Source organism: Hydra viridissima, unplaced genomic scaffold, assembly GCF_058129835.1.
Source record: "Hydra viridissima isolate aposymbiotic clone 2 unplaced genomic scaffold, HvirCarnegie_v1 scaffold_3, whole genome shotgun sequence".
NCBI lineage: Eukaryota > Metazoa > Cnidaria > Hydrozoa > Anthoathecata > Hydridae > Hydra > Hydra viridissima.
The window spans coordinates 19300324-19326254 of NW_028324302.1; the positions used below are offsets into that span (position 1 = coordinate 19300324).

The 25931-nt window shown below is 26.2% G+C and overlaps 2 protein-coding genes across 7 annotated transcripts; both read left to right on the forward strand.

The window, feature by feature from the left end:
* Positions 1-6275: 6275 nt before the first annotated feature.
* On the forward strand, positions 6276-12845 carry LOC145201772 (serine protease HTRA2, mitochondrial-like). Its single transcript, XM_080074788.2, has 6 exons — positions 6276-7549; positions 9634-9822; positions 10414-10446; positions 11321-11465; positions 11640-11763; positions 12634-12845. The coding sequence occupies exons 1-6, from the start codon at positions 7037-7039 to the stop codon at positions 12803-12805; spliced, it is 1176 nt and encodes a 391-aa protein (XP_079930914.2). The 5' UTR covers positions 6276-7036; the 3' UTR covers positions 12806-12845.
* Positions 12846-13112: 267 nt separating this feature from the next.
* Positions 13113-25914, forward strand: LOC145201727 (UBX domain-containing protein 11-like). Of its 6 annotated transcripts, none has more exons than XM_090082269.1 (16): positions 13113-13288; positions 14007-14041; positions 14484-14531; positions 14745-14836; positions 19458-19512; positions 21069-21130; positions 21214-21319; positions 21774-21898; positions 22857-22946; positions 23162-23239; positions 23858-24005; positions 24146-24249; positions 24373-24437; positions 25013-25094; positions 25271-25338; positions 25585-25914. In XM_090082269.1, exons 1-16 carry the CDS (start codon positions 13233-13235, stop codon positions 25727-25729), a joined length of 1359 nt encoding a protein of 452 aa, XP_089938395.1. In that variant the 5' UTR covers positions 13113-13232; the 3' UTR covers positions 25730-25914. The 6 variants fall into 6 exon arrangements, with proteins under 6 accessions (XP_089938395.1, XP_089938396.1, XP_089938398.1 ...); XM_090082270.1 differs by having other exon boundaries at positions 14487-14531; XM_090082267.1 differs by lacking the exon at positions 13113-13288 and adding an exon at positions 13486-13678.
* Positions 25915-25931: the final 17 nt, after the last annotated feature.

Below are 25931 nucleotides of genomic sequence, written 5' to 3' on the forward strand. Positions count from 1 at the left end.
TTCACACAACCCATAATCAAAAATTACCAATTTTTTAAGAAATAAAAGAAATGTTTGACATATTTTTGCTGTGAAAAGGAACAAAGTTTTTCAATGTGAGGTGAAGTTTCTTTTGCTTCATTCTACATCAAGTTGCACGTGGACTTGCACGCGGAAGTAAGTTCCTGGAAATGCAAACTGTTATCTCAAATTTTTTTTTCTTTTTATGCTTGGTATCTTTATGAAAACAGGTCTCTCAATCATAAGAATCAAACAAAAATTATATTCTAACAAAAGAAAACATTTTGATGGAAAACACAAAACTATTCAAGTAGTAGGAAAAAAAACAATTTTCATAAAAAATTTTTTTTTTTTATGAAATGAGACGATTCTTCATTGTTTTTTGTGATAACCTATCACCAAAAACAATGAAGAATCACAAAAGCGGCGAAACGTCTCAACTTACGTAACAACTTTTTTGATTGACGTTGGTTTTTTTAAATACCTTGTTTGCTTGTTTTGCCTCATCTAAAAGTGAATGCATTTATTTATATGGAAATGTATATATTCATACATTTATTCGGTTGGCAATTTCTCTAGAGCATTAAAGTAATTAAATCCGATAGGTCTGGAAAATTCTGAAATCTTTTAATTTTTTATACAAAAAAGTGACCACATTACAATTCATTAGAGCTCTTCAGATTAAAAATTTGTTCAATAACAGACACTGTATCCCTGCACCTTGATCGAACTTTAACAAAGTGAATCGTAACTCTCACCATGACTCTTTGAGATTATGATCTAGTAGTTGTGATTTTGATCTTGTATTTGTGATCAAGAAAAAAACAAGAAAACAACAGAAGCGAGATAATTGGTTTAACATCTTTAAATACCAAAATTTAAAAATAGGATTGTACCTTTGCTTGAAAAGTTTTGCTTGAAAAGTTTTGCTTGAAAAAGTTTTGCTTGAAAAAGTTTTGCTTGAAAAAGTTTTGCTTGAAAAAGTTTTGCTTGAAAAAGTTTTGCTTGAAAAAGTTTTGCTTGAAAAGTTTTGCTTGAAAAGTTTTGCTTGAAAAAGTTTTGCTTGAAAAAGTTTTGCTTGAAAAAGTTTTGCTTGAAAAAGTTTTGCTTGAAAAAGTTTTGCTTGAAAAAGTTTTGCTTGAAAAAGTTTTGCTTGAAAAAGTTTTGCTTGAAAAAGTTTTGCTTGAAAAAGTTTTGCTTGAAAAGTTTTGCTTGAAAAAGTTTTGCTTGAAAAAGTTTTGCTTGAAAAAGTTTTGCTTGAAAAAGTTTTGCTTGAAAAAGTTTTGCTTGAAAAAGTTTTGCTTGAAAAAGTTTTGCTTGAAAAGTTTTGCTTGAAAAAGTTTTGCTTGAAAAGTTTTGCTTGAAAAGTTTTGCTTGAAAAGTTTTGCTTGAAAAAGTTTTGCTTGAAAAAGTTTTGCTTGAAAAAGTTTTGCTTGAAAAAGTTTTGCTTGAAAAAGTTTTGCTTGAAAAAGTTTTGCTTGAAAAAGTTTTGCTTGAAAAAGTTTTGCTTGAAAAGTTTTGCTTGAAAAGTTTTGCTTGAAAAGTTTTGCTTGAAAAAGTTTTGCTTGAAAAGTTTTGCTTGAAAAAGTTTTGCTTGAAAAAGTTTTGCTTGAAAAAGTTTTGCTTGAAAAAGTTATAATTTAAAAAAACTTATAATTTAAATCAACAAAACTTTAAAAAATATAAAACTTAAAATTTAAAGAAAGAAAGTTCGAGTTTTATATTTAACTTTACATATTTATTCTTCACACGATCGTACACCACGTAATCGTACACCACGGGATGATCACAACATATAACTGATTGTATACCATGTGGCGTTTGTTCAATTACATATTATGAGGATTCAAGTGGTAAAAATTGGGTCAACGTACCTTAGATTGTAGAAATTTGTATCAAAAAGCCTGTCAGGCTTTAAAAGAGGACTCGAATGATATATTTTTGTATATTTCGTGTGAAAATGAGTAACGGTTCATTTATGGATATTTGTTGATTTTATAACATAAAATGATTGTTTTTCTTCTATAGTTTTTAAAAACTGGGATATTGCAGACATTTGTTATTACTAATTTATGTTTTAGTAAAATTGCTTTTGATTAAAGTAATTTAAAAATAAAATCAGTTCTAGCGTTTTATGGGATTTGAATAAAAAGTAAGTGTTAGCTGGTGTTAGCATTATTTGTTGATTTATATTCTTCATCTTCTTCTTATTCTTCTTTATCTTTCTCTCTTTTCTGTTTAAAATTTTTTTAAAATATTTCAAGGAAATTGCAGAATCCATAATGATGCGGCCATTACATTTTTATGACATTTTAAAATCATCTTACGAAACTTTTTCATTTTTTGTTTTTTCAAAAAAAAAACGAAAAACGAAAAAGTTACTTTTAAAAAAACGGGAACGAGTAATTTAGGCTATAAAAAATCCGGAAACCACCAACCTTTGTTCCTCTTACCTGTTTTAAAAGAATCAATTGTTCTCCTACGTCTATAAATAAATATTTTAATACAAAAGAATTCATATTTGGTTGTTAACAAAGAAAAAGAATTAATAAATAAACAATTTTAATAATTCCAAAAACACAAAATACAAAAAAATATACAGAAGATGATGTTGCAAATACATTGAAAGCTATTTCGGAAGGCAGTCTTTCTTGTCACTAAGAAAGACAGCATTTACATTTTCGATATCATAAGCAAAATTGGATGACAGGCAATCAAATGTTACTAATGGTTTTCATGGTAAAGGATGTACCTCAGTTTGTTTACTGAGTATGGTACTCAGTAAACAAACTGAGTTTTTAATCGTAGAATCGTTAAAAAATTAAGTGATTGGGGTATGAGTAAAACTGACGTATTGGAATTGGTGATAGAGTATTTTATCCAAACAAATCAATAGCAATTATTTTAGAATGGAATTCCAACTAAATACTGGTGGTATGGCTTCACAAAACAATGGAAAAATAGATAAGTTTACGTAAGGCTGATAACATATCATCATTTAGAGCTATGTCTTGCACTGTTTAAATAATTGATCAATATTTTAACAGTAGTAAAAAACAGTTTGATGAACTTAGTATCGATGCTTCAAAATCTACACATTTGTGGAATTGTGATTAAACTGGTTGTTGTGGTGATCAAGCAGATATTGTAATCGTTTGTAAAAAAAGCCCTAAAAGACCATTACGTGTCACAGGAAACAACGACAACATAAATTATACTGTTAATAATTGCTGCTTGTAATTTTTTATCGCCGTTTATCGTGTATAAATCGCAAAATAGATTGTATGATCGTTGGGGCAAAGATGGTCCAGTTTGAGCTCTTATACGACATAACCATCTGGTTGGATGGAAAAAGAACAATTTTTTTCAATGACTGGAGAAAGTTTTCTTGAAATCAAATAAATTGGTGGTGAACAATTTTATTGGATGGTCACACGTCACATGTCACATTTCTAGTTGTTGAATTGTGTAAAGAAAATAACATGACATTGATTTGTCCACCAGCTCATTCATCGCACATATTGCAACCATTAGATGTTGGTGTTTACTGTCACGTAAGGAAAGCATGGAAAACAGTCATAATGGATCATTATCAGGTAAAGAGAACTTTGCGCCACAACTTAAAAAATTGCATGAAAATGATAATTGTTTTACAAGATTGCATGCAATAACTGGGTTTGAAAAAAATGATTTCTTTCCATTAAATTTATTAAATTCATTCTGTATAAATTTAGTAAACTTTATCTATAAGGTTCATTCTTAAATATGTACTTCCTCACATAGTTTTCTTCTAATACGAAAATCCCAACTTTTACCACTTTTAATGATTTATGTTTAGATTTTTTTAAAGATTCAATATAGAAGCAATTTTCTATAAGCGTGATTGTATCTAGTGGATTGGTTACTTTTATTATCTTATATTTCTCTTTATTTTTTCTTATTGCACATTTAATTCTTTTCTACAAAAAAGTTTTTTTTGTGCTTTAAAAAACTATCTACAGTAATAAAAGTATTTAAAGAAATTCATTTTTCTTACATAAAGATTTTTGTTTTTTAATAAAGTTTAATAATTTGTAGCGTTCGTACTATATGAGTTAGTTCTGTGTTTGTACTGTATGGGTAAATGAGGACTGTATGGGTTAATAAGGGCTGCATTCAAAATAACATTTGGTCTTTATGTAAATACATACAGCATAAGTAGCATGGTAAGTTAGGATTTGTTTTCAATCTATCTTGATCTTATTCTGATCTTTACACATTGATTCAAAAAGCTAAAAGTGATTTTTAATCACGCCATGGCCTCATGACATGAAAATTATGTTTAGTAAAAAGGCTGCTAAACTCACAATTTGTCTTGTCTCAACTTGTCACAACTTATCAAAAGCTGCTGAGTCAACAAAAAAAGTAATAAAACGTGCAGTTACAAGAACATAAAAAACTTGAGCAACGTTTAAGATTTCAGTTTGAAACTTTTAAAACATAAAGGTAAATGGTTCATCGAGAATCGGGAATGGTTAATCAAGAACTTCATAGTAAAATTTTTCAAAAATACTTTGCCAAAGTAAGATGGCAGCTATTGACGTGTAGCCGTCATTAAAAATTGCTCCCAGAGGTAAGCAGCATGTTGTAATCTGACCAAAGTAAAAGATATTTTTGTTTATTTTACTAACAGCCCTTTCTACAATACAAATAAAAAAACTTTAACAACTTTACATAAAAAGATTAAAGAATTTCTAAGATGTTCACGTTTTAGTTTTAAACAATATAAACAAATCTCTCATTAAAAAATTGGCCAGAAAAATACGACTAACGACCTCAATCTCTTACATTTTGTTAAAAAAAAAAAACTACCTCAATCTCTTACACTTTGTTTTAAAAAGAACTACCTCAATCTCTTACACTTTTTAAAAAAAATAAAACCTTTCTTAAAATAGAGCTATAAATAAACAGACACGGTTGCTAAGGGCGTAGCTAGGCTTTGTAAAATTTTGTAATTCCCTTGTAGAAAACAAATTTAGAAACTTTCTACTAAATTTTTAAGGAAAAGTAAAATGGTATTCATAATCTAGTATGTTAAAACTGTTAGAATTTAAAAGTATATATTTTTATTGTTTTTATTTTTTTTAATCTTTTTTTAGTAGGGTACTATTTTGAACTATGCACAACGTTGTGAACATCGCCTAAAATTTACCCTTAAAAATTGCTTTTTTTTTCATTCCGCAACCCCATAACTCATTGACTTATGAGGTTGCTGAATGAAAAAAAGTCATTGAGATGTAATTGAAAATGAAAGTCATTGAATGATGGGGTTGCTGAAGAAAAAAAAGTTTGTTTTTCTCAAAAACTTGTTCTTTTCCTTATTTTTATGCCATTTATTTTGTTCACTTAAAACTTTTTTACTTAAAAGTTTTTGTGGTTGTCTCGGGTGACTATTAAAACGAGACGCACGCTATAGAAAAGATCCAAGTAAGTACGGTCTTAATTACAAAGTAATTTGTAAATTTAATGTAAATTTGTCATTCTGTTTAACTGTGGTGCAAAGTATCTTTGGAATTTCATTCAAATTTATAACTACAAAAAAAAATTACTTTAGTTTCTTCATTTAAAAAACATTTTTAAAAAACCAGAAGTAAATTAGCTTTTATATTTTCTAGCTTCGAAAGTTCGGCATTCCCTTTTCTTTTTCCACCCCTAAACGCAAAGTTTAGGCTTGCGAAATTGTGTTAAAATTGTGTTAAGCATCGGCGTATGGTTACTCCGTTAACAACGCATAAAGTAAAAAGTTTCACATCAGTGTAGTTTTAGAGAAGATTTTTTCAGAAAGCAAATCTTTTTTAAAAAGCTCCGATTGAATAATTAAAAATAAGTTCAAATACCAATTCCGTACAATCTCTCGAAAGGTTTGAAACAAAATAATGTAACGTACGTGAAGAATCGCAGATTTTTTTACTGGAATCTTAAAACTTTTTTTTGTCTAGTTAATTCAAATTCGATTTATTACAAACGACTCGTAAAAAAGTTTGTTGTTGGTTTTTTTGTTGTTGTTGTTGTTTTGTTATTATTCCGATAATAATGGATAGATTTATAACGCCGATGATGTTGCATCAAAAAAGATCTTATGAAGGAAGTAATCACTTCCAAGCGGGTGTAATGTGATACACTCTACAACCCTCTTTAATTGAGAGCTAACAATTTCTAACAACTTGTTGTAACCTTTTCATGAACTAACCCTAACCTTTTCATGCATCTAGTGCATGAAAAGATTAAAATACCCCGTTCATGAAAAGGCTACAGCAAGTTGTTAGAAATTGTTAGCTCTCAATTAAAGAGGGTTGTGGAGTTTGTGAAAAGGTTACAGCAAGTTGTTAAAATCGAAGAGACTTTCGAAAGAGATCAATCGAGGTTGCGTAAAAGAGATCGATCGAGGTTGCGTAAAATTCAGCGCGAACATCAGAGGTTTAATTTTTCGAAAACATATAAATTCTTCTTAATTGAATGTAGACAATTTATAAAAGGGGTTAAATTTAAATTTTTATTCAATTTTCGTCATGATTGAGTCATCAAAATAAAAGCATTCCTATGGAAATAGTAATATTAATAAGTGTGAAATATTTTTTCAGTTAAATCATATTTTAAGTACTCTTTCTGATGAACTAATATCGTTCTACAATTTGCATAACAAAAAGTTAAAAAGTTGATTTAAAATTTTCTCCAAATGATCAAATGGGCCTAAGTTTTAAAATTTCTAAAGTTAACGAGTTACTATAAAATTTAACGTTAAATTGTAAATGAAAATATTGCTGAAAATTATTTGCTTCACTTTACGATCTCTAAATGGCACTTGTGAGGTACTTTATCTCCTTTTAGTACTGAGCGATTGTAAAGTTACATTTTAATTGGCTTTAATTGATTTAAACTAAAAATGAAAAAAAAAAAAAAAAAAAAAAAAAAGAAGATGAAAAAAATTAATGGTCTTCACTTAATAGAAATGAAAATTTACAAAAATTGATTTATTTTTACGTTTGTCTTATTAGTCATGAAATGGTACAAGGTTGTTCAAAATCTGAATTTATTTACTGTTACTGGTAGATTTCTCTGTAATCATAAAAGCTCCTTGCCTGTGTTTGTTCCAAGCTTCTTAGGGGGTTTTTTTTTGGGAGCAAGTACAAATCTCAAGATGCCACAAATTTTTATGAAGTTTAAAGACAATTTAACTCCAGTTGCAGTTGCAATGGAAAAAGATAAAAATCCAAAGAAACATAGTTTCAATTTTATTGCAGATGCTGTTGATATTGCAGCTCCAAGTGTCGTTCGCATTGAAGCTGTGAGTAAACAATGGAATGGACAATTCAGTAGTGTTGGTTCTGGATTTATAGTTACAGAAGATGGGATTGTGTTATCAAATGCTCATGTTGTTAAAAATGCATCAACAAAAGTATCTTCAACAGTCAAAGTACAGCTTTCTACAGGTGAAACATTTAAAGGTGTGATCATTGATGTTGATCCAGTGTCTGATTTGGCTGCTATTAAATTAGTTAATGAAAAACAGGTTAGTCAACTGGTTTTAGTTTTTTTAATCGGAAATTTTACACCATTATTATTATTATTATTATTATTATTATTATTATTATTATTATTATTATTATTATTATTATTATTATTATTATTATTATTATTGTTATTATTATTGTTATTGCTGTTATTATTATTGTTATTATTATTGTTATTGCTGTTATTATTATTGTTATTGTTGTTATTATTATTATTGTTATTATCATTATTATTATTGTTATTATTGTTATTATTATTATTGTTGTTGTTATTGTTATTGTTATTATTATTATTATTGTTATTATTATTATTGTTATTATTATTATTTTTATTATTATTATTATTATTATTATTATTATTATTATTATTATTATTATTATTATTATTATTGTTATTGTTGTTATTATTATTGTTATTGTTGTTATTATTATTGTTATTGTTGTTATTATTATTGTTATTGTTGTTATTATTATTATTATTATTATTATTGTTATTATCATTATTATTATTATTTTTATTATTATTATTATTATTATTATCATTATTATTATTATTATTATTGTTATTGTTGTTATTATTATTGTTATTGTTGTTATTATTATTATTATTGTTGTTATTATCATTATTATTATTGTTATTATTATTATTTTTATTATTACTATTATTATTATTATTATTATTATTATTATTATTATTATTATTATTATTATTATTATTATTATTATTATTATTATTATTATTATTATTATTATTATTTTTATCGTAATGATTTACAGGTATGGCTGATTGATTAATTAGTATAGTTATTTGTTAATTTTTTACATTTTTTCATGACTACTTAATACCCTCTCCATTTAAAGTTTTTTTTATTTAAAAACAAATCCATAAATATTTTTATCATTAAATCACTGGCTGATGATTTTAAGTCCTGCAACTCTAAGATATCATTCTTTTTTTTCTCATTTTTATTCTCATATTCTCTTATTTTTTTAAAAAAACTTCAGTTTCAGTGGATTTTTAAAATCTGGGTTTGTAAATGCTGTTGTTGTTGTTGTTTTTTTTTTTTTTTTTTTTTTTTCGCTAAATCTGATTCCAGGTCAAATTCTTTAACAATATAATAATCATTCATATTGTTTTATTCTAAAGCATTCATATTCTTATATTATTTTATTCCTCATCTATGCTTTCATTATCCTCTTTTTGATTACATAAGAATCATTCTTCATATCACCTTACTGTAATCATTTATCATATTACTAATCTAACTATTAAACAGTCAGTTTTGAGTTTATTTAATTTTTCTTGACTAATTTAATAACTTCAGATGATGTTAATCTAATTATTCCAAGTATTTTGTTTGCTCAACAATTTTATTTCCACTTTGATATTTTTTTAGAAACGCAAAAGCTTTATCTGATCTTTAGTTTTTCGAATTATTAAATCTTGAGCTTTTATTAATGTCAATAATCTTTTCTATTTAAATATTGGAATCAAACCCTGAGCAAATAAACTAATTTTTTTTGAACTAATTAATTAATTTGAACTAATTTTTTTTTTCAAGCTGGACAAAATCAATATTTGAAAATAAATTATTCAACTAATTTAAGTTTGCTTGTTTTTTCCCTTTTCCATTTATACCTGGTGTATGAGAAAATTAACCACATATAATATTTATAACATAAATAACTTTTCACTTTTAGCTTTGGTTTTAAAAGAATTTTTAAAAATAATAAAACTTAAATCATTTAGTAACTGCTCTTGGTAGATTAATGTCTTTTTTTTAATACCTTTTAAACAGCTTAAAGTTTAAATTTATACACTAAATATATACAGTATAACTTCTGACAAAAATATTGGTTTTGTCAGAAATTATGACAAAACCAATATTTTTGTCAGAAATTATACTGTATATATATTAGTGTATAAACTATAGTTTCTCATCATATTTAACATCCTTACTCATTATCAGAAAATTTTCAACAAAATGTTCAATAAAAACTGTTTGATTTGTTTGGAAGTTTTTTTAAAAAAAGTTTATGTTGCCTTAAAAAGTTTCTCTCTATATAAGTCTCTTTTGTTCAGATAAAATTTCCTTACCTCAAATTTGGAGATTTTGTGAGGGCAGGAGAATGGGTAGCAGCTCTGGGAAGTCCTCTTCAGCTTAGTAACACTGTAACTGCTGGTATTGTTAGTTCATTGCATCGACAAAGTGGTGAACTGGGACTTTTTAATCAAGATATAGGCTACATACAGACTGATGCAGCTATTAATGTAACTAATTTTGATTTAAGTCCACAATTTTTATGCATAAATCTGTTTCATACCTGTTTTAATAAGAGGCTCTCTTATTTAGCAGTAAAGTTTTTATTGAGTTTTTTGGTATTTTGTACAAACAATATACAACAAGTTGAAAATATGTATTATGAGCCAAAATAAAATGTTTTAAAATAAAATTGAATTAAAGTTATTAGATTTTTAAAAGGGTTGTATTTTGTAGCAAAGGTAAACTGTGCTGCTGCCTAAGTAAGCATAATTTTGTTTTTTGTTGTTTTTTTTATAAATCTTCCTGCCAGGTGCTAAAACTCTTTGCACAGAATGTGACAAAATGTTTGATTAAAGTCATGATTTTCCTGCTGGTTGTGCTTTTAAATACTGCTTAAAAACAACTTTTTTTGTGGAGTTTGTTGTCTTTTAGAAATTTCAAATAAGTATCTTTTTTTTTTCCTGTTAAAATGATTGCATTAAAGTTAGTTGGTGTATAATTCACAGAAAAAGATTTCATTATAACTGAGGATACCTTTTTATACTACTTTTCTATCATTTTTTAATATATATCTTTTTCTATTATATTATTATTTTTAGGTTGGGAACTCTGGTGGACCACTTATTAATTTGGTGAGTTGTTTGTAGCACTAAAAGTTACTTTAAATATTTAATAATTTACAATCAGAATGTGAAATGTATTTTCATTTTTTAAATTAAGCTTTGAAATGAAGTTACTTGTAATATTTTCAGTGTAAAATAATTAAAAATACAAATTAAAAAAAAAAAAAAAGGTTGATGAAAAAAATTATTGATGATTCTCAAGTTTTACAGAAAGACCTTTTTTTTTTCAAAAAATAAGTTTGATGCAGTTTTTTAGAAAGACTATTTAAACAGATAAAGTAAAAAATTGTTGTATAAACAAAAAAAATATTTTAAAACACAAAATTTAAATGAGTTTTTTTCTTCTTTTGTGTTAATTATTCATTTCATTATGATTCCCATTCTCATCGGGAAAAAACCTTGAAGGTTTTTTTAGTGTCTATAATTTTATAATTTCTCTTGTTTTCTTAACATTTGATTTATTTGCTGGTTTAAAAATCAAGTGATTTATTTCAAAGTATAAATATGACAACAAACTACCCTAGTATTGAAAATTAATGTCTCAGTTTATATATATATTTTTAAAAATTTATAAACCAGAAAAAAAAAGTCATCTTTTTTTAAAAAGACAATCAGGGCTGATATCGAATAAAATCTTTTTATGTTGCAAGAAAAATAATTTTTTTTTCAGAATGTTTAATAGAGCAAATAAACAAACGTTTCCTTTCTTGCCAAAAACAAATTTTAAATTTCCAGCAGAGCATCACCAATAACAAATATCAAGTAATTCATAAAAGAAAAGTAGAATGATGAACGAAGAGTAAAATGATGCTCAAAGTATGATGATGGTTTTTAGTTTTAGAATGTCTTGATATTTTTTTATATTTTAAATAAATATTTTTAGGAAGGAGAGGTTATTGGTATTAATTGTTTTACAGTACAACAAGCAGCCGGTATCTCATTTGCAATACCAGCAAACATTGCAAAAGAGTTTCTTGAAGAAGCATTAAATAAAGATACATCAAACAACTCTAAGAAGTTTTATATTGGTATTCTGATTTTAAATAAGGATTTTTAGTTTTTTATGTTTTTACTGTATTTTTTACTTCGCTTTGAATTTTTTCATTGCAATGGTGAAAATTTCTCTCTTTTTTTTTTACTCTCTTTTATTTCTGGCAAATAAAAATATAAACTGTAAAACTCAAACTTTTATTAACTTTAAGGGATTGCCATGTTGAGTCTTTCTCCTGGTATACTATTAACATTGCAACAAAGAAATCCAGAGTTTAACTCTATCAAAGGAGGAGTCCTTGTTGCTCGAGTCAATTCTGGATCTCCTTCAGAAAGGTTAGCATTATTTAATTAATTTTAATAAAAAATGATCCCTTTAATTTACTTACTCTATCACTGGATTAAAAGCTAAAAATAGTTTATTATCTCCATTATTATCTACATGCAATCATAAAAATTATCTACATGCAATCATTATTATCTACATAGAAAACAAATGATAGAAAATCAATCAATAAAAATAATCAATAGATGATAAAAAGGTTCAGATTTAAACAGTTTTAATTAAGTACCTGATTTTGATACTTTGTTTAACTTAAAATCAAATAAATTTTACATTTTTCATCCCAAACTCCAAAAATTCTGCTGTTTTAGATGGATAACTCATTATTAAATACTTGTCACTAATGTTTTTATATTAAATACTTGTCACTTAAAAGTTTTAAAAAGGGCTTAAGTGCACTAAAAGTCATAAGATAACATTTAAAAATATGATTTTAAATGATAAATGAACAATATTTTTAAGTTTTAGGATAACTCCTAATAAACTCAGATTTTTCCATTCAAGCTCTAATAAAACTCCAGATAAATTCAGATAAAAAAACTTTTAAAAATTGTATATCAGAAATTACAGAAAGTGGGCCTAATTTTTCGAACAAAGTCATACAACTCTTTTGGATAAAATTTAAAATAACATCACAATTATATGAGAATTTTGAATAAATTTGAGGACAAAGTTTTGTGTGAAAATTTAGATAAAACTTTTTTCAAATAATTCTGATAAATCCAACACAAACACAGATTCTAAGTTTTAAAAGTAAAATTTCAGCCATAAGCACAAAAAAAAATCTAAATTTTATTTAAACATGTCTTTCAGTAAAAGTCTCTTTGAAATTGTTTAGCAATTTTGTACTATTTTTGTTTTAGGAGTGGGTTATTGGTAGGTGATGTAATTTTATCAATTAATGGAAAATCTGTAAAATCTTCAAGAGATGTTTACAATGAAGTGTGCAAAGGGGAGAAACTTAGTGTAAAAGTTCAGAGAAAGTTGCAGAATTTAACCATTGAAATTTCCCCAGAAATATCAAGTAGTCTATAGAATATTTTTGAAAAAAAAAGCCTTCTTTTGAAATAGAAAACCTTTTTTTGTTAATTTCTTTTTAAAGATTTTTTTAAAAACATTTTCTAAGAATGAGCAAGGATATGTTTATTTTTTAAATATTCATAAAACATGATTTTTGTGTTTAATTTATGATATTTTTATTTCTTTTTTAACATAAAGGTTTCATTTTCTTATTTTTAAAGTTTGCTAAAACACTTTACTACAAATGGTACTAATTTTTGTTATTTGTTTTCTTGTTTTGGCTTCTTGTTTTTGGTTCTTATAGATTTGAAAAAATGTTCTTTGTCCGACAAACAAGTTGCTCTTTAAAATTGTTTTAGATATTAAGTAGAAATGATATAAATTGGTTGATAAAGTCTTAAAGACTTACAATTTCTAATGGTCTAAAGAAATTTAATTGGTTATGAGTTCTCCACTGAGCAGTCTCAAAAAAGGAAAGAGGATTCCTCTAAGATCTGGGCAAGTAAATATTTTGTTGTGTTAGTAAATATTTTGTTGAGTTTAGTAGTTCATGGCTTATATTAAAAAAATTTATTGCATATTAAGTTAAATGGTATAAATAAATGAAACATATAAAGTTATTCACTTTTAGTTTTGATTTTAAAAGTTTAATTAAAAAAAACAAAAAAACAACAACCAACAAAACAAGCAAAACAAGAAACCAGGTGTGTAAGTTGTGTAAGTTGAGATCATTTTAAACCCTGTTTAATCTCAAAACTTAAAGTCTCACTTATACACTGGTATATGCTGTACTATTTTAATGATTTCAAAGTTTGTTGTATTTTTTCTGATTTATGGTTTAAGTAGTTTTCCACCATGTAGTGAAACTCAACATCATGTGATAAAAAGGTAGGTAAATCAACATCGTATGATAAGAAGGTAAAGAAGTCAAAGTGTCTGACTTTGAGTTCCCTCCTAATCACATTATGTTGACATTCAAACGAGATCTGTAGACTTTTCAATTTTATTTGCTTTTTGTACAACATGTTTTTTTTTTCAATTTTGTTTTAAACTTTCCAGATGTTAGTTAGGACTAAAAATTATAAAGTTTCAAATAATTTTAATTATTCTTTACTCTTTATTATGTTTCCATGTTAATTTTAAATACTCTTCGCTGTTAATCATGTTTATAACTTTGTATGTTTAAGTTAACAGTTATTTCTACTTTTGGATGTAGATTTGGCAACACTCCATTTCAATTTGATGCAAAAGGTTAAGAAAATCTCTGTCTTTGTTATACAAGTTTGTTTTAAAATTTAAGCAGAAACATTTAAAGAAGCAGAACTATCTTTAAGATGCTGAGATTTTCATTATCCTATTAAAGGGATACTGTACCATTGTCAACCTGTTTTATAAATCAACTTTATACTTTTAACTGAAAAGAATATTTTAATGTTTTATAGGTTAAGTCAAGGTATTTTTTAGGCATATGAGTATGTATAAATCAAGATATACTTTCCGCAAGTTGATACTTTTATCTTCTTAAATTCTTAAGAAACGTTTTAAATTTATTCTAAACAGCTTAAAGTTTTGATTTATATATCAGTAAATTCAGTAGTAAAAAAAAAAAAAAACATTTAAAAATATTTTCTTTACTTATATAGAGAAAATCGTTACTTTAATTTATTTTTTGACTTTGTTTTCTCTTTTTCAGCAGTTGATTTAGAAACTGAATTAAATAGCACATCTCTTAAACCAAAAGGTATTAAATAAGTTCTAGTGACTTAGTAAGGAAACATTTCTATATAGAAGTATATACATGTATATACAAGTATATACAAGTGTGTACATGTATATACTTGTATATACATGTACAAACTTGTATAAAATACTTCTGAAAAAGTATTAAAAAAAAACAAAACAATATTTTTCCCAATTTTATGCAATTTATTGTTTTTACATTTTATGTGTTTAGTGTCAGAAAATGAACTGATGGTGCTGATGATATCAAGGTTAACAACTGTTGAAAAAAAACTTGTTGAAGCAGAGAAGATTATTAAGGAAAAAGTACTTATCTTCCAATTTTATTTGTTTTTGAATTTATTGTGTTAACTGTTAAGTTTTACAGAAATTTCTATAAATTTTGTTTCACAGCTTTTCCTTTATTTTTTCCTATAAATTTACCACAAAGCATCAATCTCAACTAAAAAGCTGAATAGCCAGAATTGTTCAAAGCAGCTCATAGTATAATAATAAATTAGTATAATATGTACCAGTTGAAAATTGGCTCATTCAGTAACACCTCATCAGTAAATCAAGAAATGCTAAGATTTGGACATGAGATTATCAATTTGTATCATCTCATCTAAATTATTTATCTAATTGTATTATGGTATATTCTTATATCAGTATCCCCCCCCCTGACTCCTGTCCTCCTCCTCTTAAGAGATGTTTCCCTTTTCTATGAAAACCAAAAAAAAAATTTTGTTTTATTGACATTTTTAAAAAGACATTAAAAGTTGGTGTCTTTTTAAAAATGTTGTCAAAACAAAAACATCTTGTTTTTGGTTGATTTTTTTTTTTTTTTTTTTCACAACAGGAAAAGTTTTTGTACAACAAAAAAGTAAAAGTTTATTTTTTTAATTAATTCAGTTTTATCAAGAAAATGTTGCAGAAAAAATTGCATCAAAAACACTATCAAAATATTTAAAATGATAGCAGCATCCAACATTATCCAAGATCTGAAAGGCCAAGAAAAAATATCTGACCACAAGAACAGTCCTATATTTCATTCAGTACATGCAAAATATATTTCATTATATTTCATTCAGTAACATGCAAAAATTTATAAAATAAACAGCTAAATTTTTCAAGTTTTTTTGTCATAACTTTTTGCCTTTTCACTAAGAATGAATGAGATTTGTTCCTCCAATGAGACTACATAGTACAATTAATTCAAAAAAAGTAAAAACTTGTAATGGAAGGAAGAAAATTAACTTTTATTAAAAACATAAAAAAATGTAAAAGTTTATAAACAGTTCCATGCCCCATAAAAAAATCAAAATTTTATAAAGAAAAACATTTAACTTAAATTGAATTTAAAAAATAATACTTTTATGAGTCTAAAGGAATTAAGTCTAAGGAATTGTTGTGAGAAAATAAAAATTTAATATGTGCTGCAGAGAAGAAGATTTCTTATAAGCAAATTTCTAAGCTTTATGGTGTGGCTAAAACAACAATTAGCATACTATTTAAGAGATATAGAGACAGAAGTCACTTAAAAACAAACATCATACAGGCAGGCAAAATGTAACCACAGAACATCAAGACAGAATTTTATACTGCTATACCTTGAACTAATGTAGGCAGCTTTTTATAATACTTAAAGTTTGTAGTTTTTGTAGTGTTTACATGAAGATTTAGAAAGAGGCATAAAGTTTTAAAAATATAGTCTGACCTTAGATCGTCATGCTTAAAAAATAGCCCTTTTTTTAAAAACCTTTTGTTTTGTCATATAAAATTTAATTCAATAGATATTTTAGCTTGCAAATTAATTTGCATAATTTTGAAAAATCTTATACTGTGAGGATAGGCTTATAAGATTAAGGTGAAGTAAATTAAGAATTGCTTAGTCTATGAAAAATTTGAAGCAAATAATTTTTAGTAATCAAAGTAATTTTGATTTAACAAACAGGAAAAGCAAAGCTCTCTTTAAAAGATTGAAATCTGAAAAGTATTTTTTTAAATTTTATGTTAAATGTTTTTCTTTTTTATGGGGCATGGAACTGTTTATAAACTTTTACATGATTATGTTTTCACCAATTTTTTTTGCAATTTTTTTTCACCAAGTTTTGTACCAAGGTTGTAAGGTAGTGGTGGGAGTGTTGGCATTAGTGGGTTTTTTTTAATTGAGTAGGTTTGTGTAATATCTATAGAGGTTGAATCAGCTGAAACACCTACAGTTCTATAGAAATGCTAGAGAACTTTATGGTTCCATCAGCAGACACAAGACACAAAGATTTGTGCTTATGGATCAAAAAGAGTGGTGGAAGTTTTTACAAGATACTCACACAACCCACACAGCTCACACAGTCAAAGTTTGGGTGAAAGAAATTAAAATATATTAAATATTCTGGGCAGCTCAATCACCAGATTTGAATCCAATTGAATTGATTTGGGTTTGAATAGACAAAGGATTAGTCAAGGTCAAAAAAACTTACTTAAATAGCCAAAAACAAGAACTAGATACCATTTAGAGAAGAGTTCAAACCAAACTTTATAACAATCAAAAACAAAGTTTAATAAATGAAAAAAAGATGCATATCTTGCAATAAAACATGTATTTCAAATACCCCCTGTACTTAAAATACATAATTTTGATGTTTATCATTGTTGTGCTAATTTTGATCTATTGAAGTTAATTTATTACTTTTTTTTCTTACTATGCTTGATTAATTTTTAAATAAAATTATGTTTTAGAATGACATTCTGATGAATGGCTTTTTTCAGAAGAATTTATATTTAATATTTGGTTTACTTTTTGTTTTATGCTAATATAACAAAAATCTAAAAAATTAATTCTTTTTGAAACAAATCAAATTTTGAGACTTTGAAAATAAAAATCAAGAAACAAAAACATTGTTGCTACCTCCTTAAGTTCTAAAAGAAAGTAAAATATTTTTTGACTATATGCCTAACATTTATGCTGGCTAACTCCCTTTGAAGACACCCATCCCTGCCCCTCTTCATATAAAGAGGAATTTTATTCCCTACATAAGACATTAAGTCTGAAGGCATTCCCACATCCTTCACAGTTAATAGAAGGAGGAAGAGGAACCATATATATGATGTAGAATATTGATTCAGTTTTTTAACTCAGACAAAACTATCAAACAAAACATGATAAAACAACAAACTGCTGAAAAGGCTTAAAAAAGAGGCAATAAAGCAGTAATAAAACTGGGATTATATTCTGTAATTTTACATTCATCATATAAAATGCTAAATCATACACTATGTTTGGTAAGCTTGCTAATGCCACCATATAAAATGCTTGCTAAATAAAATAGTATGGGATAACTGTTTAATGAGAAATTAATAAAAACCAATGTAAAATAATGTTGCATTTAAAAGGTGGCTAGCTGATATCAATTACTATAAGCAAAACTAACCAATACTTACCTTCAACAAGTTAATCTATACATTCAACAGCACAATTTATAGCTACATCTTATAACTGTTATAGCCATAATATCCTTCTGCAAGTTTAATATATTACATTTTGACATTTTATGACTGCATTCATTTTAGTTATAAATTTGCTCATAATTCTTCTTTATTCTCTTTTAAATTTTTTTTTTGATAACAAAGTTATGTAAATATGAAGACTGACCATTACCCTTGCCTTTTTGTTTTTCAAAATGGTTGTTGTAAAGTACAACACTCTTCTACCACTCCTGACATTTTAGTCCTCACTGTCATTATAAAGTTCAAACCACGCAACTGACAAAAAAAAGAACAAGAAAGCTACAAACAATAACAATTGTTGCCAACAGCAACAATTGCACAGTTATGAAGAAAACAGTGCAGTTATTTTTGCATTGGTAAAAAAAAAAATATTTTTGAAATTGATCTTTTATGAAGTCTTTTTTTGCACATAACTCAGATAAAAAAAATTTATTGGATAACCTTTACTTTTGCAGATTTCTCCTGAAAGTTTGACATTTCAAAATCATGCTCTTAAAAATAGATTGGACTGTTAATCCTGCTTTTAGGTCCCTAGTTTTTAATGTTTTTTTTTTTCTTTGTTTTTTTTTTTTTTTTAGCATTTTATTTTTATTTTTTTGCTTTTTTTTGTTTTTTCTATATGAATGTTTTATTTTTTGTATATGCTTTGTTTTTGTATATGTTTTGTTTTTGTTTTTTGAATCTTCTAACTTTGAGGGAGGAAAGTTGCATAATGAGGAAAAAAAATATAAAAGTTTTCTCTCAAAATATAAAAATATAAAAGTTTTTTACTCAAAATTTTTATGTTTTAATTTTCTAAAAGTTTAAGGTAAATTTTTAATGTGATGCTGTATGATAAGATATGAGGGTGTATGACAATCTATGATGATATATATCTTCAATGATGTATGACAATCTTTGATGATATATATCTTCGATGATGTACAACAATCTTTGATGATATATATCTTCGATGATGTATGACAGTCTTTGATAATATATAACAATTCATGATAGTTTATGATGATAAAGTTGATTTGTTATTGTAATTTATTTAAATGTAAATTGTGGAGCTAAACTTTAGTATAATATGCTAAAACATTATCTTAGTGCACATTACATATATTTTATATTATATTATATAAAATGTGAACTAATATAAGAAATAGTTGTATGAGGAGATATCACGTTTCTTGTGGATAATTTTATTGCTTCACTGAAGTTTAGTGAATGCAATTTTTCCTGCCACATACACTAACAAACATCTACATGCTTTAGTTGGATAATTTTGTTGTTCTACTAAACTTTTTTATGGATAGATGAACTATTTGATTAATTAGATAGTAGATTCTATCTTAAAAAGATTAAACAAGTTTAAATATGCTGTAAAATCATTTATCATCCTTTGTCATGCATCATCTTGTGTCATCGTCTTATGTTTTATATTTTTTCATTATAATAGAACAAGCAAATCTTTGAACTTGAACAAAAGTGTAAACTTTTTGAAAAAAGTGAAGGTAATTATTTATTATTTATCATTTATTTCTTTTTCAACACAAAAACTTGGGATAAGTTTTAGGATCAAATAAAGGTGTAAACAAAATTTTTATCTGTGCTACAAATTTTCAAAAGAAAATGTGACCCTAAAGAAAGACATTTCACTGAAAATGCCATCATAGTTATCAAAATTTTTTCAATGAAATTACAACTTTTCTACTTTTGGGTGTAACATTTTTTTCATATTACTGGAACTAGCTGAATAGAATTTATTTGATAAAATATTACGTATAGAGACATACAATTAAGTACAATCAATGCAAAAATATTTTTGTAACCTGATAAAATCTGAATATTTAATGCCAGATCTTAAAACAAGATATTTCCAAAGTTATGAGAAGATCTTTAGTGAATGTCATGTTTATAACCTGTCTTTCAAGAGCTTGCAATTTGCTTGGAACAGCATGAATATTGAGAGGGGAGGAGATTCCTAGATTCCTTTCAAAGGAAGAAATTCCTTGAGTCTAGCTCTTTCAAAGTAAGGTATTTTACTTTTGGTAGATTGGTCAAGAAATTCATCAAAGGATGCTTTTCTGAAGAGTGTATTTAGTTTTGATCCAATTTTTAGCATGTCAATGTTTTTTAAGAGATGTCTAGATTGGTTGCTAATGAAGTCTCACTCATGGATTGGTGCCTTCTGGGGGCAAAGTCTCTTTAACCAATCAATAACTTTTAGAGAAGCAGATGTTTGACTCAGGATATATTGACCAAATGGATACATTGCAGTTGTCAAATATCATCTTGACTTTGAAATTAGGCAAGACTACTGGTTTTGTGAAGTAACAGGACAAGAGAAGATTAAAATCAACTAGGTTCCTCTACAGAGGTAATAGTTCTCCTTACATCTGTGAAAATGTTTGGTGAGAATCAGATCCTTATTTGATAACTCATCTGCCATCACTGTTAGATTTTTCCTTGCATCTTAAGTGGTTGATGTTTGAATATAAAATTCCGGTGCTAATTGACAGCTAACAATGCTGGGGCATTTTGAATGGTTTACATAGTGTTAAGTATCTTTGTCAATAACTTGAGAAGTTAAAAATATGAAAAGATCTACCATATAAGGTCCATAATCTTTTCTAATATAATTTTTTTAAACAAGCAACTTACATGTTACACATGAATTTGTAGCATACAACTTTGAAAAGTCAAGAAAATGTCAAAACAACTTTGGAAAATTCAAGACTTAAATCTTCTTGTGCACTTTTAACTTTAATCACTGATTTTCTAGATTTTAGAATAATATAGCTTTGCCAGAGTTGTGTTTTTTAATTATTTTGTAAATGGCTAATAATGTTTTTTAAGTGATTACTAAATGTAATTTTTATACAAATTCATACATACATTACGCATAGAGACATACATACATGCATACACTACATCGCATTACATTTAATTACATTATATTACATTACATTACATCACATACATACATGTCAAGATTATAGTTGCATGTATATGCGACTCACATTAGTATATATATATTTGGATATAACTGTATATTTACAAATTATAGCATCAGACAAAGAACTTGAAACAAAATGTTATAAACTACAGAAACAAGTTCAAGATATGGAGGTTGTTTAAGTACTTATATTAGTACATTTTTGAAACTTTTCTGCTGATGGGTAATAGAATCTTATGTATATGTTACTATATAGGAATTTTTGGAGGACTATGGGATGATTTGGTGTGGAGATAGTGGCAGCAATAATAAAATTCAAAATCAGATTGGTAATGCGAATGATCAAGCAAATTGGAAGCCAGGTAAATTTTTTTTAGTTAATAAAATTCCTCATAAAAATATACAACAAACTTAAAAGTCCTTAAAAAAAAAATTAATTTTTAGTAAAATTTAAAGTTATTTGAAAATGTACTAAACAATTTTTAAATTTTAAATAAGCTACAAATATCTTTATTTACTGATATTGTATATATATATGTTGTATACAACATATTACTTATTACATATGTATATACTACCTGATGTATGTATGTAATGTAATGTAATGTTATGTAATGTAATGTAATGTAATGTATGTAATGTAATGTAATGTAATGTAATGTAATGTATGTAATGTAATGTATGTAATGTAATGTAATGTAATGTAATGTAATGTAATGTAATGTAATGTAATGTATGTTAAATATATCAAAATCAAATTCTTAGTTCAAGCATGTTGTTTTTTTTTTTTTTATGGTTTTCTAAAAAATCACTTAGACCAGTCCATTGGTGAATTCAAAATGGATTTTGATCTTGTGATAGAAAACATACTGAAATTAAACTACTTTGCTGGTGAAGGAGAACATTATATCAAGCAAACCAAAGATGGAGCGAGATTTCAGGTTTGCTTGTTCACATTTTGTCTCTTTTTGATTTAGGAGTTCTTTACAAGTGTAACAAGAAGCTCTGAGTGGCTAATGGTGTCAAAATTAAATACCATATACTTAATGTTGACTCGATGAGAAAATATAACCAAAAAGGTGTTTGTCCAATTACTTTTGGACGCTACTGTAGTATGTCCCTGTGAATCAAAAAATTCTATATAGAATTAAATCTTGAATTGAGTTGTGTACAGGTTTGAAAATCAAATTTTGTATTGGTATTTAACATTAGGAAAACTTCTTCTCTCCCTTAACTATGAGTTTTCCAATGGGTACCATTTATGACCTATTAATAAGCTTTCTAATGTCATTATCATTTTCAACATATCACACAGCTTTTTTCATTTCATTTTAGAAAGTGTTATTTAAGGTCTTAATTTTTTAAAGATGGTTATTGGAGACTTAATTATAGTTACTACGGTTGCTGTTGTTTATTAAACTAATTTTTAAACAGTTGCTCTTACATTGAAATGTTGCTCTTACAGTGATATGATTACATTTTTTTTTTCTTAAAGTTATGGGTACAAACATGATTATTGTTTATATTATTTCAGTCTTCTGCAAATGTTAAACAATTTTGTTACTTTTTTACTTCAGTAACTTAGTAGCAAAGTAAATAATGAGTAATATATACACATAGAATCCTTCTAAAATCTGTAATTTAGCTAACAAAATAGGCTCAGGGTCAAATCAAATCTAAAAACACATTTTAAATCAGTTCCAATTTCAAAGCTTTGCAGAGGTCTACTACATACATAATACAATTCCAGTAACAAGTAACATTTGCTGAGCTTAAATTTATTGTTTTAAAAAACATTACTTAAGTATTTAGTAAAATGTTGACTCAAAATGTAAAATGTTAATATTTCTTATATAAAAATATTTATCAAATATTTCTTTGTATAAATTTTTTTTTTAGATGAAGGAACCAGTTCCCTTAACACTGTATAGTAATGGGATTTTCATGTTTGCTGGGCCGTTCCGACCATATTCTGACTCAACAACACAGGTTTGTAACTTTAATACATGCCAAGCATATTTATAAACTAAAATATTTATGAACATAGAATATTTCTAAACTAGAGTAAACTTTAACAAATAAATAAACTTTAACAAATAAATAAACTTTTACATATAAATAAACTTTAAGAAATGTAAATTAATTTTACCGTTTATTCCTCTTAATCTTCAAAATAAAAATTTTTTGAACTTTGATTGTTTTAGATGTGCATGAATGACATTATGGGTGGATATTTCCCCAATGAGTTGAAATCCTTGTATCCCATTGGTGTACCATTTAAGGTTATTTGTACAGGAATATATACAAATATATATTGATGAGTTTTCTTTTTTAAAAAACTCTGGTTATTCAACTATTTTTTTAGGTAAGAGTCAGACAAACTTTAATATTGGATCCACATTTCAGTATTTATTCCTAATTAAATATAAAAAAAGAGTTATTCACTAAATCATGACATATCTTTGAGATTTTTTTGTAGTTTTTTGAAGGTCATATAAAATATTCCTGAATAAAAGAAAAAAAAAGGAAAGAATATAAACTGCTTATTGTCATCACAGAGCACTCTGGGTCTCGTTTGATGGTTTTTGGGCATTAAAAAATATATCCATCAGTAACCTAAAATCTCAAATTTTTTAAATAAAATTTTCACCAACTGATTTATTGAAGTTTTTTGTTGATGTTGTTGATTTAAAATCTGATAAAAAAATATCTTTTGTGAACAACTTATTTTATAAATTACCAGCCAATCAAAAGTATGCATTTATAAAATACCAGCCAATCAAAAGCATGCATTTTGTTTTATTGATGAACATCTTTTTTTTTTTTTTAATTAAGTTTATATATTTGAATTTTCATATTATATTATAAGCAATTTGCACAAATTACAAATGTTTTCTCAGGTTGTTGATAAGCGTGATACCTTTTACAAAAATAAAACCCTTGAAAAAGCCTTTCCAGGAACTGGACAGACCTTATCTCCTGATAAATCTATCAAAAGCGCTAAAGAGATTGAAAGAGGCTTAAAAGTAGGAGCTGATCACAAGAGTGGTGAGTGATTAAGGATCATAAAGTAATGTTTTAACATAATTTAGAAACTAAAACATTTTCTAAATTTTGTTGAAAACCGAATAAAAATTAATATCATTGCTAATGTTGGCGGTTCTGATGATTTTTTATTATTAATTTAGGTGACCCAGAAAGTGTTGAGAGGTTTCTTTCTAAACTACCTTTATGCACAGTGAAAAACGGGAAAATAGTTGATGTGAGGGAGGGATTAAAAACACATTTGAAGGTAAAAAAAATTAAAAATTGGTAGAAAATTAAGTAGATTCTCTTAAAAAACACAAAAAGAGAGTTTTTATAGTTTATTAATACAGAAGAATAATTTTTTGTTGTTGTTTGTCTTTTTTTTTAGCCACTTCTCTCAAAAAATGAAGTTATAATTGTGGAGACAGATGTCTCGAAAGAAATTAAATCCAGGTAAATGAAGACATCAGGGGAAGAGCTACAGTTGTCCACTTTTCCAACTTTTGAGAAAAATGGAGTTTTGTATTTAAAGAATTCATTAATTTTTAATGCTAAACATTTTTAAGCACCTCGATAGTGCTTGATAACGGCTGTTTTTTGCTTTCATATTGCCAGAAGTAAGAGGCAAGTAGCAGCACATGATGAAAAAAATGCAAATGCGAAAATTTCCAAATTGAGCATCTGTGGTTTTTCTCGTGTAGTCTTCATTTGTATTTTTACTGTAGAGAACTCGTTTTACTTCGCATCAGATTTAAAAACACTAATATTATTTCTTTTAAATAATTTTAAAAGGGGAAATTCAATATAAATAATTGTTAGGCTAATTTCTAACAATATTTTATTTAACCGTCTTTTTTTTTGAATTCGTGTTTTTGTGGTTTTAATAAAAGTATTTACCTCGTTTGTCCTTGTCGTTTGTTTTTTTTATTTTTTTTCAAATTTTTACCCTTAAAGTAAAACAAGAAGTTAAATAGAAAACTGTCTAAGAAAAGTTTCATTAATAAATGGTTTGATACCATTTTTTTCAGGTGTGGTTCTGGCGGAAAACGTCGTCCGAAAACTCCATGTAATGTTACTACATTGAGAATTAAATCTGAAACTGGTGACAAGGTAGATTAAATTAATATTTTGCAAGAAACTCAGAAGCTTAACTGGAACTTTTGAGTTTTCGAGAGTTCATTAAGTTTATGACGATAAAACAATAAGTTGAAAATTGTTTTTGATTGTTTTATTGTGCACCATTCTTAAGTTTTGACATACTTTAGTCAAGTGAAAACCATTTCTAGACATTCTTACTGAAAATGCGTTACTCTCAAACTGTCGGAGAAGTGTATTGTTATCTAAATTTAATTAGGTATGAATGACCATTATTATTGTTATTATCATTACTATTGTTGATGTTGTTATTATTATTACTATCATTATTATTATTATTATTATTATTATTATTATTATTATTATTATTATTATTATTATTATTATTATTATTATTATTATTATTATTATTATTATTATTATTATTATTATTATTATTATTATTATTATTATTATTGTTATTATTATTATTATTAATTATTTATCAAATTTATTTCTTATGAAGGGAACAGCAAGGTGCGTATGAGCTGAAATCCTCTTTCCCGAATCAAACTTTTACAGAGTTCGAGCGTACTTTAAAAGATTGCGGACTGATTCCGAACGCAACATTACATATTAGTTCAATAACAAAGTCGATTTCTCAAACTTAAAATTGTTTTTTTAAAAACTGTTTTATTTTTGATATTCGTTGGCTTTTAATGTAAAAATCCACGAAAAATTAAAGTTCACAGAAATTTTTTGTTAAATTTCTCAATATGCTTTCATGAGTTTAAATTATTTATTTCTGATTTTTAATCACGTTTTTCATGTGGGAAATGGTTTTCTTAAAAGTGAACATCGTTATTTTCTTTT